The following is a 15,373-nucleotide window of genomic DNA, read 5'->3' as shown; positions in this document are numbered from 1 at the left end:
AAAAAAAAAAAAAAGAAAAGAAAAGAAAAGATGGCAAGAGGATGACAAAAGTACACAGCTTTGAGGTTTTCAACCTTGTTTATTTTGTCCTGCCTGGCAGTAAAAAGAGACAGTCAGCATTCCCCAGCACCCCTCGCTGTCAGGCCGAAAATGATAGCAGCTTTTCAGAGAGAGAAAGGGAGAGCAGGACAGAGAGGCAGACAGATGGACCAACACTCCGCACAGCAGTCGTGCATTTCTTCCAAATGAGCCTGAAAGCAAATGTACCACACCGCTGATTAAAACAATTATCCCTAAAAATACAGTCAATCAAAATCACCGTTTAAACAAGGATGGGAATACAAAAAAAAAAAAAGACCTGAAAATAAATGGCAGCAATCATCAGTAGATTGGAGTCTTCAGTTATTGTTTTTCTTTTCCCTGCAACACTGCATATTAAATCAAGTTGCTGTAGTTTACAGAAATAATTCAGTTACAATGTAATTTTCTTTTGGTCCCAAAAATGAACCAATCTGCCATGCTCCAAAACTTAGGACATGACTTCTCAGAAAAGTAGTTGATTCGCCATGATATGAACCTACAGGCCTGCACACCTTCCATTTCTTTATGACCTGAGCAAACAACAAATGGGTCTGAACCCAGTCCTTCAGTCCAGGTGGGATATTTATCAAGATGTTCTCATGAGGACCTGCCCTTCATGGTTTATGGTTGTGACCCATTCAGCATAATAAATTCATTCTCAAAACCTATTTATTCATCATCCACCCAACATTAAAGTCATCGCCAGCGCATCATCAGTGTTTCCTTTAACCTCTACTTGCGTGGCTCCCCAGGTAGATAAATCTGAATTCTACTTTTCTTTTTAAATTAAGACTCAAAATTTGAATTACATAATGAAAACTGACCAGCGGACCTTTAGGAGGATGCTACATTGAAATGTGACAGGGGGGTAAAATATTGGTCAACCCTTTATGCATGTTGAAGAGGACATTTTCTATTTGTTAATGATGAATTTGAACCTTATTGTCTAAAAAAAATCATGGTTTCTCAATTACTCTTATCTAATACATGACATTTAATGGATTATGCGTAAAAAAAATCTGCCATTTGAAAACATCGCTTGAGGAGAAAAGGAGATGTGATGCGAGATTGACTATTGATCAATACTGAAGTTGAAATGTTGCTGATACACATGATCCCTCATAGCCTTTTCCTATTGCACACACCCTTTTCATTGCCTCTCAGTATATTTTTGATAGTGAAGACCTGACCATTCCTCTGATGTGTGTCCAAGACAGGGAGCACCAGAAGTCTGTAACAAATTAGTGTTCACCTGGGTTTTGTGTTCCCATCAGGGCAATTGGAGCCGATAAATACCCATGTCTACTGCCGTCATTTGACCCAGGAGTGAATGCCAATTAAAGCCAATGCAGCAAAAAGAAAGTGGATTCAGTAAACAATAGAACTAGAAGATATTCTGCCATGTCATTCTATAAATCACATTTTATATTGAAAAATATACAAAAGGAAACGTATGGGAAAGTAAAACTGATAATATTTTGTAATCAATAGTTGGAGATGCTATGCTTAAGTTTAGCATCATCAGGGACATCAGCATAGGCGCTGTCACATGTAGTCAAGAGTCAAATGCACATCTCTGTTAGCCAATTAGTCAATAAACTGCAAAGCATAATAGTTCAGTATAATACACAATCTAACACTTGATCTCCATGCGGATGCACATGTACCAGTATGAGACAACTGGTAAAATGTCACTGCAGTTCTCAGGACAGTCCACCAGTTCAGTTTTAAGGGGGATATGTGAGAGCACGTGTGCTCACTCAAACAAGTCAGGACACTGGCTGCATCACAAAGCTCCACCAGCTCCTTTTCAGATCCACATGTTTGAACATGAATAGCTTTTCTTTCACATTATTATTGGTTAGCCCTTTCCTTGTATCTTTGTGTTCTTATCATGAGGCACATGATAGTCAGATTTTAGCTCAGTCAGTTAAAAACCGCACACACACACACAAAACAAAAACAAATAAATTGACTGGTGAGAGATATGAAACATAGTGTTTGAACTATCATGTGAAAGATACGCCTGCAGGATAGCTCCATATAACTGCACTTAGCAGCCCCCTCCTCACTTCACTGAGCTCACTCCTCTAATCTTCTTCCCCAAGATAGAGGGATGAAAGCTGGAGAGATGACAGACTAGATTGGTTTCAATCCCACGCCAGTGGCACTTATATCTGCCACACCATCACTGCACAGACGAATGAGCTTTGAGAAGACTGCCACTGGAATTTCACAATAATGGCATGTGCACTCAAACTCCAGAGCAAAAATGGAAAAGTTAAAACGTCAACAAGCAAGAATCTCACAGTTTGCCAAAAGGAATTACAGCAAGGCAAAGAACACTGACAAAAACACGACTCTGAGAGAGGCCCCTATCACATGGATAATCACGAAGAAATTGATTATTGTGCTTCTGCTGCTAGAAAGTTTCAGTACAAGTTATCTTCAACAGAGTCATCACTGCATTTGTGATGTTGATATGTAGCTACAACTCCAACCCCTCCTCCTTTGAAAAAGTGGCAGTTTGCCAGACAACCTCCCTGACCGTCTTCGCTAATCTGCAAAATGGTTTTCACAATTTAATGGGAGAGCAAAATCAACTTAATTTAATGTGGTTCTGTAGAGAGGGATTGTTTACAGTAGCAGTGGAGGAAAGCCAGGAATTACTTCCAATGATGATTTTTTATTTCGGACAGGATGCTAAATTTTAGCAACCCATTTCTTATTTAAGCCATTTATTGATCCACACCTTTTCTATTATCAAAGAATGGAAAATGTATCATGTAACATTCTGTATTTCCCATTAACCTGGTGTTAAATTAACTTTTTCTTTGTGGCTAGCCATCCATTAATGATGATATGCTCAATAGTGTCACAACGATGTAGTTACAATAGGCAAAATCCATGTTTTGAGGATTGGGCAAAGTGAAAAAAAACACAGAATGCGGTGAAAATACGAGTCGTGCATCAGAGGAGGAGCTAGCAAACATGTTAAAAACTTAGCACATGTGCAGATTTGATTTATTTCTTTAGTGTGTTTCTCCCATTTCAATTTGGGGAGAAGTGGTCAGGTTTAAATGTCCACTCAACCTCCAGTAAAGGTTGTCAATAACCACCACACTTAACAATATACCACCCGCTCAAGTTGAAACACAAACATGAAAAACAAGGCTAACTTCAGTGGTCACAAGGTCTTCCTGGTGATAAAGCAACTATCTTCACTGAAATATTTGACTTGGAGTGTTTTTAGAGCATCTGAACTAACTGCGTGGCTTTATTGACTGTTAACACGTGAACCTTCATGAAGAATAACAGCTGTTAAGATGGTTAAAGGTTACAGTTAGAAGTGAATAATAATTAGTCATTTCTGTGTTTATTAAATACCAAATGTAGATGCAGCATGGCTCAGAGGTAGAGTGGCTGTTTAGCAACCGAAGGGTCATTGTTTCAGTCCTCACTTCCCCCTGTGACCATGTCCAAGTATCCTTGAGCGAGATACTGAACCTGTATCGGAACCCGTCCTGATGCCCCTGCGACGGACTGGAGACCCGTCAAGGGTGAACCCCACCTCTCATCTAATGTCAGCTTAGATAGGCTCCAGCTCCACCCCCCTAGTGACCCTTCACGGATAAATTGTATAGAAAATAGATGGATGGATGTTCATGGGTGAATTGATATTTGTATTTTTATTTAAAAAAAAAAAAGGTTTAAACAATTTCACATCAAATGAGCAGATTTTTGTTTTCTTTCCTTGCAACTGCCTCGTTTTTAGAGGACAGAGGTCAATGCAACACTCTACTGACATATTAATCTGCTGATGCTGGACTATCATGGATACACTGTATATGTATCAGAGTATATGTTGTCAGGTATGTGTTGATTTGAATACTTGGCATTGCAAAAGGAATATTGGCTGATAAATCTATTTTAGAATCTTTGTATTAGCCCCCCTCACTCAAGTTCTAGTTAGGACTATATTCAAAGTAGCATCACTACTCAGAGCACTGATGTCTGTCATTTTAGATGATAAAGTTTATTTTAAACTATAATTTATCCTGCAACCATTATATTTCTTTTTTCCAGTGTTTAAGAAGCATATTTGAGGGCTCACTGAAAATGTAAATATCAGCCAATCTCTCAATAGAGTTAAAAAACAACAACTTTCCTGTTATGTTGCTTCAAGATTTCAACTCAGGAGGTGCTCCACCTTCCTATTACTACTGTTCTAAGCTAAAGTCACTGGTTGTCTGTGAGGGGTCATTGTTGCCTAAAAAGCAGATTTCATAACAGTTTGTGTCTAAATAAATAAATTAAAAAAACGACTTGGTTTTTGTTGGGCAACTGCAGATTAATCCTTTTGACTTTAAATGTTTCTCTCAATACAGAGGATTACTCTTTGTGCTGCAGAGGGCACAGAGGAAGGAACAACCCCTGGGAAGACTGGATGATATTATGAATCTTGACATATGACCAGGGGAGAGGACTTTTACACTGCTTCAAAGGCAACCAGTTTGCAAAACTGCCCTGTTGCCAATGCCAGAAATAAACGGTGGTCTACAGGTACAGAGAGCACTGGTCCAGGCATTATTTTTAAATGTGGCATACGGAATATACTGATAAATTCAAATCATAGCATTCTACTCTGCTAAAGGAAGATATAACCATTCGCAAAGTTGAAACCCTAAAAAGTTGATGAGGAGAAAAACAATATTTTACCCACGTTTCAGTATTTCACAGAAACAGATGTTTCAGTATAACACAGAAATAGATGAAAAAGGGACATAAACACGCAGTACAGAGGCTACGTTAACTGCGTTGCTAACGGACAGATTTGGCGTAAGTTACGTTCGATGAAAAATACGCGTTAGCCCGATATGTACACGGTAAATAATAATGACAACAATAACATCAACTACTTTAACGTCTATTCGTATTTATTCGTGTATGGTCACATTAAATACATAAAATTAACCAATATGTGGCTCAAAATATGAAACTTCAATAACTGACGCCAACTACTTTAAAACAACCGTTGGAGTCAACTGCGTCGCTAACATGACTCGCGCGTAGAAGTTGTGAAAACAAATGTAAAACAACCCCGAAAGCTCCACTTTACCTTCGTAGCAGAGAATGCCGATGTTGTTGTTCATCTTGTCCAGGTACTGGTAGTTCAACAGGTCCATTTTCGTTAGTAGCATTTATTGACTTTTAACCACAAAAAAAGAAGAAAGAAAGACCAGCTTCTTTTCTCTCCTCTCAACCGACAGTCAAAAAGCTAAAGGCCCAGCCTCCAACTTTAGTCTTCTAGAAACCCCCTGTGTATAAAACCCCGCACAGAGCACTGAAACCGGATTCCCACTGCTGCTGTTGTTGTTGTTGCTTTACTAAGTTTACTAAGATGCTTTTTTTTCCTAATGTATCGCGGTGAAAAAGCTGAAAAGGTTAGCGTCAGTTCTCCTCACAGCCAGCTGTAAGTCGAATGCACTGACACGCAGGCTTGGTAGGACTTGGTATGACTCGTCCGCTGCACCACTGGACCTCATTCTCGCTGGTGTCAAAGAAGTGGACGGAGCCTCCAGTGCTGAGGACGGAAGCGCCATAAACATGAGCCCTTTATTGAGGTTTTCTTATGGCCAGCAGGGGTCGACATCCCGCTCAGGCCCCGAGTGTGGAGGAAGACAACGCGGAAAATACCCCAATTTCTCCCTTAGCTCCATATCTCAGTTAATATAACCCTTAAAGGTTTAATGGTTGCCAGTTTGAAGTCTTTGCCATGGAGTTCATTTTGAATTTTACATTTGAAATAAAACAGGTCATCTAAAATCTATAAAGGAAATGCTTTGCTTTCTAACTTTACTAAATATCCCACAAAATATTTTCTAAAATTTTCGTCCATCGCTAGTTTCAGTGAGGTTCTTCCCTTATAATCAATATATCTGGATATGTGAAGGTTATGCACTCCGTGAAAATAGACCAGTCATATAATTTCACTTTATAAGCAAGCTGCAAACGGCCCTTTTCATTACATTATGGGTCATGAAGTGAAGTGAACTTTTCTAAATTATATTCCAGATACTCTGGTATAATACAATGAGTAAAATTAATTGAAATCAGAAAGCTGCTTAGTGCAATATCCCAAATTTCAGGGGGTGCAACATATACTAAAGTTCAAATAGGTGTAAAATATATATATATATATATATATATATGTAAATATATACATATATAAGTATATATATACATATATATTAATATATATAAAATAAAATAATGAATAAATAAAAATAAATAAATATCATTTCTGTTTCTGCAGGCGGCACGGTGGTGCAGTGGTTTGCACTGTCGCCTCAGAGCAAGAAGGTTCCAGGTTCAAGCCCTGGCTCAGGTACAGGGTCTTTCTGTGTGGAGTTCGCATGTTCTCCCAGCTTCCTCCCACAGACTAAAGACATCAAGAGAGGACTAGGCTGATTGATACTCTAAACTGACCATGGGTGTGCGGAAGAAAATGGATGGATCCATGTCTACTAATGGTATTCTACAGACTTGGAAACGCCTTGGTTTGGTACAGGTCTTTGCAAAAGAAAATTACACAAGCACACAGCTTTGATTTCTGATAGTGTCAATATTGTCATATCACAATTCCAACATCAGTCAAATTACTCAAAAGTTGATATTTTGACCAAGTTTTTCAGGCCCACACAGGAAACAGGAAATGATTGGTGTGAGTTTTTAAGTGCTTCCTGCCACCTGCCTCTTTTGACCTTAGCTTATGTAGGATAGAATGTGAAGCAGCTGGTTGAATTCAACAATGAAATTCATTCAAAAGGCCAGTAATCACAGTCACAGAGTTGACTTGAAGACCCTGCTGATAACAACTCAGAACACCATTCAAATATTCCTGTTCTGTAGTTGATCTCAGTCAGTTCCACCCTCTCATCCACATGTCAACACTTCTGGATCCAAAAGAACCTACATAGCAACAGCTATACTCCAGTCTGCAAAATATCCACAAACCAATGTCACGATTGCTACGTCCACTTCTTTTATAAGGTCTGTGGATTTCCTCTACTGCCTGGAGGGGCGCATTGGGCATGCTCGCTAAATCCCTGGAGCGCCTCAAATATCAGGGATGTTTTACGCACAAGATCAGCCTCCGCAAACACATCCGGGGGGGTGGGGGGGTAAGAGTAAGACTAAGACTAAGACTCAGACTGCCTGTAGTAAATTTTATAGGAATATACTACGGAAAAAAAAACTATCAAGTAAATTTATAACAGTTTTGCCAAATGAAGTGAGACCCGGGACTGTTTTCCTGTGGGGAATTTAGAAGTGATAGCTCCTGAATGTCAGCTTGGCTGTACGGGGATTACTGTTTAAAGATACAGAATGGAAACAGTGAGATGGGAAAAAGAAAGATGAAGAGAGGGAAAAACTGAAATAATGGAAAGGACAAACACAAAAAGAGCATGAGTTGTAAAACAGGGAAAGCTTCTTTTTTCTTTTTCTTTTTTAATGTCTGCTTATAAAACGTTCCAGCTTGGCAAAGTTTGTAGTTTCCCACCAGCCTACCTTGTTTTATATGTCAGGTTTCACACGAGAGAATATAAATAATAGAACATGTTATTAGATTTTTCCTTATTACACAACTACCCTTAAAAGTGGTTTGTGGATATGGTTTTAAAAAAAAAGTAATAATAATGCTGTTGATTGGGAGAGTCTGTATTTATTATTTCCAATGTTAGGTGAACACTTTTAACTGGATGAAGTAGTTTTATGAATGTAAAAGCAAACTTCTCAGAGTTAATGTGAATAAAAAAAAATCATCACAGGAAACTAGGTGTTTCAGAGTGGTTCTCTGCTGCCCCCTGGTGCCTGAGATAGGTTACAGGCTAGGCTGAAGGAACTATATAGATACAAGAGGCACAAATAAGATGAATGGGGTGTGTTATTAGACTGTCTTCACATTACATGTTTTGCTTGGGGAACAATCATCCTGAGGTATTTCACAGAGAACTTGATTAGCAGGATGTGGTTGCACGTTAAAGTTTGAGTTCACACATGAGCACACATTTGCAGTGTACGTGTTTTTGTGTGAGACATAGCCACAAACACAGAAGTCAGGAAGTGAGCAATACCTGTGCTGACATTAGATCCAGGAGATCCAATTTCAGAATCCTAACTGGAGGGCAAATGCTCAGACAGATACATGTAAAGGGTAGTTTTCATAAAATAAAACAATCTTGCCTCACTTACACTCCAGCTACTGTTAGAGTTAAATTGTTGAATGGTTTAAGTAAGTTGATTGCAAGGAAAGAAAAAAAGCAAAATCAAAACTTTTAAGAAACTTCTAGGAAGAGAGCAAGTTACTCTCTGATGCTGGGCTCCACCCTAAAGTCATGGCTGCTTCTCTGACCTCTGACAACAGTGGCCTGGTTTACCAAACTAATTATACAGAGGACTTTACCCCCTGATTATCTGCTCCTCTCCGACATACTGTACACCCAGACACCACCACAACAATAAAACATACACAGTAGGCATGCTTCTTCGAACACACTCACACGCCTGTTACACACAAGTCAGGTCACATTTGTCTGTTTCCACTTCAGGTTTTAGTACCATGTAGAATCATTTTTGACAGGACCACATATTTTACAGACTGTTCTTGGTTTGTTTCTGATTGATAATCATTGGAGGAAGGAGATAAGAGCAAACAACTGATTACAAGTTGTCCGCTACTTGAAAATCTCAGTCCAGTGCTTCTGAAAAATCAGATTTAGAGTTAAGGGTCCAATAAAATGTTACTTTCCGGGACTATAACTGTTTCTGTGTGAACACAAAAGAACGTTGAGGGCAGAAATCATTTTGTAGTGGGGACTGCTGCAACAGAGAGGTGATGCTGTAGGGTGAACTTCTGGTCCCGGCAGCAGCGCCCTCAAACTCCTGCAACACAGCACAGAGGTGCTATGAATAAAAGCTGCTTGGTACCAGGTACTAGACTCCCCCCCCCCCCCCCCCAAAAAAAAGCAAAGCCAAGCTGATACCATGCGGTGGAAACAGGGCTAATCACACACCTTCACACCTCCCCTTTTCTTTTATTTTCACACATACAAGCACACATACACCCAAAAGCCCCCATCTCCTCCCCTTGCCTCTGTTCTTATTGGAGAGCCATTGTTTCCAGTTTCACACACTCCAAAAAGAGTTCAAACACAGAGTCCATTCAGTTCTCTACAGCTGCTGCTGTAGATTACAACTCCTTCTGAAAGGTTCTGTCACACATTTCCAAGAAAAGCAGTTTTAAATCACAGAGCTGAAACAGGATCAGCCACAAATACATGTGAGCATACATATCAAAAAACACATCTCACAATTCACAGACAATTTTGTGAACTTATGCTCATTCGGAGATAGTGAGATGAAGATTTTGAAACACTTGAAAAGTTTAGTGATTATTTTCTTACAATAAAAAAAGAAGTAACAAATAAACATAGCAATGCTGTGGTCCTTTGATGGTCTTAAATGGTATCAAATCCTTCAGCCTCCACTCGGGAGGGAAACAAAAATAATTCAACAGTAAAAAGCTTGAGAGAAATTCTTCAGAAATCTTCATTAATAAAGCGATCATCCATCCATTCATCCATTTTCTGTACCACTTATTTGTTAAGGGTCACAAGGGTTGGAGTCTCTCCCAGCTGACATTGGGTGAGAGGCGGGGTTCACCCTGGATGGGTCGCCAGTCCATTGCAGGGCCACCAGGAGCAATTAGGGGTTCAGTGTCTTGCTCAAGGATACTTGGACATGGTCACCAGGGCAAGTGAGGACTGAACCAGCGACCCTTCAGTTGCTAGACGGCCACTCTACCTCTGAACCATACTGCCCCTAAAGCAAACACACGAACTAGAAAAAAAAAATTACCTGTGACTGATCAAAACCAACCTTTTCACCAGCAGATAAACACTTAGGGATTTTTGGCTGCATTTACATGAACATCCTTTCTTTTTGTCTCTGAACAAACTGCTTACAATAATTAATCTATTGATACAAAAAACCTCCTAACCACAGTGCCTTTGTGCAGGTATGAGTAACTATACAGAGGAGATTAATGGTTATACAACAAGCGGGTGAAAGTCCACCTCTTTCCTCCATTACCTCCTGGAGTAATCACCGGCTTTATTTTGGAGCCACATTGTAACTTTTGTGGGAAATAATCATTTCAATTGTCATTCTTCCAATTAACTACATGCATGAGCAGGTTTGTTCTTACAAAATAAACCACAGAACCAGGAAAGTTCTCAGGAGTAACTTGATTAAAAGGCTTGATGATCTATCAGTATGGCCAGCTTTCATTTGGCGGCTGGGGTGTGCAATCACCTTTCATCTCGAGGCGAGCTTTCCTGCCATTATCCCTTTACTTCCTGTATGTCTATTTCTTTATCTAATCTATCAGGACAAGGCACTACCATACCAAGTGTTGTGTGTCTCTGAACAGGTCTGGGCTTCTCAGGGGAGTGGGTGTGTCTGGATGATAACATCAGTGATTCATCCTAATGCTTCATTAACATGCAATCGTGCTTTGACACCAGCAGTAACAGGAGACGGGAAGGAGGAAGTAAATATTGCCTCTCTCACAAGCCGCCAGGGTGGCAGAACAACATTCATGTCACTTTCTGTCAGGGTTCAAAGGTCAAATTCTCTATTACTTTTGCTTTTTTAGCATCTCACGACAGTTTTAATTTACATGATGGCAACATGGATTGAAGGCATCTCCTGGAATCTGTTGTCTCACCTTTTGGTATCTGGGCATAACTGTGACTTTGACATCAACTTAAAGGCTGTAAAATGTTTGATAACATCACAACATTAAATAAGATCTCTAAACTTATTTCACATTATAATACTACAGGTTGATTTCCTAAAAAAAATGTACAAATCCTATATTTATAAATGTGAACTTTTTAGAATGTCTCTTAACAGTTTCTGTTTTTCGTTAGACAACAATGAGCCAGACATTTGTGTGAAGAGGTTTACTTCACTTCACTACACTTTCACAACTGCAATGAGACACAGTTGCAGAAAGACAAGATCCTAAAACAACAGCCACAGAGGAGGAAATATCAGGTTGCCACGGTGAAACAATAACAACAACAACAGCAGGTGACTGCATGGAGGTGAAGTGGATTTCTCACATTTGTGCGTGTTGTGTCAGATGGTGAAAGGCAGAAAGCCTGTCAGATGTTAAAAAACAATCAGCCATTTCTAAATATTTGTCTCACTTTTCGTGGCCCCTCCCTTCAAATAACATGCACTGAACTAGTCTACTGAAATAATATCTTGTGAAGGTTGTTTCTGCTGATAGAGAAGCAGATGGTAGCCACAAGGTCAATGCTTAATGTCTTCCAAGCTTTCCAGTTTTTCCATCTTTGGTCTGCATTTAGCAATTTTTTTTTTAAAGCAATGATATTTCTCTTCAGTGTGGTATTTAATTTGAAACACATGATGAATAAAAAAAAAGCATTCAATCCCAACAAGTGCACACATGAAGGCCAAGAGGAATGTGAATCATGTGGACTGTGATGGCTGAAAGGAGGATGTCGCTGTGCAGCACGTCGATGAGGGCTTCGCTGTCCTGCGCTGATACGCCAACACTACTCATAATTTGCAGCAACCTGGCGTCATATTTCTAAGGAATTGCAAGCAGGTGGCATTTGCATTGTAGTTGGCACTCAGGAAGAACCATCCCTGAGCTCACATTGTTCTGCTACTTATCAAGAATCCCAATCATCATGGATTCTCAGAAACATTACATGAGCTGCGGTGTCACAAACTAGATAAGCCAGCTGTGGCCTGGGCAAAATGTTCTCAGGGAGCCGTGACATCCAAGTGGCCTGCGTTGTTCTCTTGCAGCCCATCTGTCCTGCCTCTCCTCTACTGTCTGAGCAAGCTGTCATACTGAAAATGACCTGCAGTGTTAGTCTTCTCTATCCTAATTCAGTTCCTTTCACATGCTGGCAGCACCTCAAGCTCTATTGATTTGACAAAGTTGTTCTCTGATAATGAAATACCAAGCCTTTGTTAAATCCTCGCCTCAAACCTCATTTGCTCCAAAAATGTTTTCACTTTCACCGTAAGTGCTCTTCCTCCTCCTCCTCCCCTCCTCTCCCTCTTCCCTCCCAGGCTTGCCTGTCAAATGTTGTGTACAATGTAAACAAGCAGAAGCGTGGCAGACAGGCAGCACACACATTCTGCTGATGCAAGTTTAGATATTATGTTATTACAGGCATGCAAATGGCAAGAAGACAATTCATATCTCAGTGGTAAATGCTTATCTTTGCCATGCAGAGGGGTAAAACTCACACTTTACAAATGGCAACATGAAAGTTGTTACGGAGCCGAGAATGACATCATTTCATTTCTTAGAATAGAACTCTTGTACTCTTTCAAAATAAAATGTATCCAGTAACGTGGCAAGCTGCATCTGTCTTGCAGCTGACACGCAAACTTTTTCAGCTGGTCAGGGTTTGTGCTGTTGCTAATTAAAGGAAGATAGAGTATTTAAAAATACAACAATAATGCAGATCTTTTTAGCTGGTAATGGAAAATGATCACTGCTGACATTACCCAGTGGGACCAATGACAACATTCTTGCCATGCTAACAATTAGCTGGAAACAAATGGACTCCAAGGGCTTATCATTTACGGGCCAAAACTGCTCCTATGTGGGGCAGCGGGCTCTGTGCCACTACCACTCATGTTCGGCATCTGTGCCTGGATTACAGCTCAGGCATCCTCGGATGGCGTCAACAAAACCTTATCACTCCATGTCGAGGCTACAAATACAATACATACTTTTCTAAGTGGAGTACATTCAGAGAATATCATCAATAAATACACTTCTCAACCAAATGCGTATCAAAATTGAAATTAAGACCAGACAGACAATGACTATCTTCAGAAATTCTTATAATAAATTTCATAATATTACCTAAAAGTTCCTAAGACAGCAGAGCTGGTATGGGACTAGCTCGCGTGGCAGTGTATCAGCTCATTAATCAACTGACTTCAGAATGCCCAGGGGTATTTTCTTGTCACGACAAAGGTTTAATTTTTCCTCATGAGAAACATTGCAATCCTGTTTCATTTCATTCAGAGTAACTATGGTGAGTGCTATCAAAAAGAGAGGAATGTGAAGTATGTGTGGTCAGCACAGCCCTGAGAAAAAGTTCCTAAGACAGCAGAGCTGGTATGGGACTAGCTCGCGTGGCATTTACTGAGAGGGAATGTAGAACGTGGGTTCTAAAACATTTTCAGTCTGGAAGCCAACATAAAAAAAAAAAGGAGCTTTGGCCAGGTCTCTGAATTCTCTTTTCAGATGGGGACCCATAAAAATTCAGAATATGACCACTTGACTACAGAAGAAGTTGATATTCCGATGGAGTGAAATCTAGCATTGCTTAACTATGATTAAATGTTGATTAAATGTTAAATGAGTCAGCCCCAAATTCAAATGTCTTCTTCCTTGGGCCATAGTACACCCCTCCTCCACATTTCATAAAAATCAGCCACATAGTTTTTAATAACAGTTAACTGAAAACGGCAGAGGTGATCTTATATATTTTCAGTCGACATGCAAACAGAAATGATTGAGTGTAGAGAAAAACATGGGTCAATTGTGTTTAACCTTATGACATGGAAGAGTGACCCTTTGACACTTGACCTTTGACCATGTGACCAAGGTGGCCCCTCGCACCTCTAGTCTTAATGGCCGCCCACTGAACCATGACACTACTGCAGCAATGACATAACAGCCAGAGTGCTTGGATGTTAAAGGGCAGAGAGGTGTGAGTATCAAAGAGGTATGGGAAGATGAACGAGCGAGGAAGGGAAGCTGACAAGAAATGAAAGGGAAGGGAATTAGCGTAGCATGGGTTATTTCTTTATACCCACTTTGAATCTAAATACTCCGAGTGACCTGCAAAGCTGGCAGAGACATCATGCATGCATTGGTTAAAGTTAACACGCGATAGATTTTTATGCCCTCAAAATAAATACAAAACATAGATGCTAAACATTTTCTGTTTTGTTTTGTTTTTTTCAAACCGGGTAACTCTGATTACACATTTCCAGATTCTAAAAACATACTTAATTTGATTTAAAATAATTTGCCTAAATCACCTCCTGAAAAGTACCTTAATAAACTGAATAAGAAAAGAATTTTTGGCCATCATAAATAATTAAAAAAAAATAGACTGTGGCAAAATATGGACAACTCTGTCCAACTCTGAGCTTATTAGTTAGAGTGCAACCCCTCTAATTTTTTCATGATGTGAGTGTAACATGAAGTCATGGGACAAGCATTGCCTAAACATTATGTTGACCTACTTATCTATGAGACCTTTGGTGCACTAATAACCTTCTCTCTCTCTCTCTCTCTCTCTCTCTCTCTCACACGCACTCTCACACACACACACACACACACACAGGTAACATGTAATGCACGTAACGCAGTCTTTCACTTACACAGGTCACTCTTTTAATTTTTATTTAATGCACCACACATATCAGAAGACTAGAATGAGCTTATGTATAGTTTTCAGCTTGAGAATAGGACTCATTGAAGGGCTGCTGTAATAAAAGGTTTAACTTTGCATAGTTAAGTTTCAATATTTTGAATAAAATTAGCAGTTTTTGTCACTCATAAAAAAAATGTAATTACTTTTAAGTGTGTGCTTCCCCTTGTGAGAGTGCCAGAGTGTTCCTGGTGGTTCTGTTCTCAGCTGTGTTTTTTTATTAGGATAAATTAAGAACAGCTTCATTTGTGTGTGATGCGTTTGAGGCACAGATGATCATAGAGGAGAGTGCTCACACTGATTCTAGCAGTGTTGCAGAGGGAATCCACGAGCTGCCTGCATCAAAGACCATCTTTTGTGACCAGCTGCCTGCGGTGAAAAAAGCTCCACGTGATATTTTAGAGTTTAAACTCTCTTCACTTGATTATGCCTTCACAAGCCATGCATGGAAGATAAGTATCAGTGATGGATTGTGCTGCTGTCCATCTGTATTCTCACACTATTGTGTGGTTGCTTAACACCTGTGTCATGTTACATAGGCTGCATTGACAGAAATCTGACAGAAACCAACTTGGACTGGCTGGAGGGCAAGAAGCAGTAAACACACCCTTCCAAGCCCATCCCAGCATGAATCCGCCATCAAATAACCTCCCACATTGACTATCTTCCACCGCCAGCAAGGGACAAATGCCCTGATGTAAGAGCTCTGATTTCACAAG

General features: G+C 39.8%; 1 protein-coding gene across 4 annotated transcripts in view; it reads right to left on the bottom strand.

Annotated features, from left to right (window-relative positions):
• vgll4b (vestigial-like family member 4b) overlaps window positions 1–15,373 on the bottom strand; it is a 39,995-nt gene that overhangs the window by 17,732 nt on the left and 6,890 nt on the right. The window contains exon 1 of one of the 4 annotated variants that reach the window (XM_086199733.1): window positions 5,201–5,671. The exons of the other annotated variants lie outside the window; for them this stretch is intronic. Within the exon in view, the coding sequence (XP_086055859.1) occupies window positions 5,201–5,282 (82 nt within the window). The 5' untranslated portion in view covers window positions 5,283–5,671. Of the gene's footprint in view, window positions 1–5,200; window positions 5,672–15,373 lie in introns of those variants that run through there. 4 annotated transcript variants of the gene reach the window in all.

Source organism: Aulostomus chinensis, chromosome 3 (assembly GCF_037954235.1).
Source record: "Aulostomus chinensis isolate RoL2024-O1b breed Wild chromosome 3, RoL_Achi_v1.0, whole genome shotgun sequence".
NCBI classification, from domain to species: Eukaryota; Metazoa; Chordata; class Actinopteri; order Syngnathiformes; family Aulostomidae; genus Aulostomus; species Aulostomus chinensis.
The sequence above is the reverse complement of the archived record's forward strand: the minus strand, read 5'-3'. Positions and strand labels throughout refer to the sequence as shown.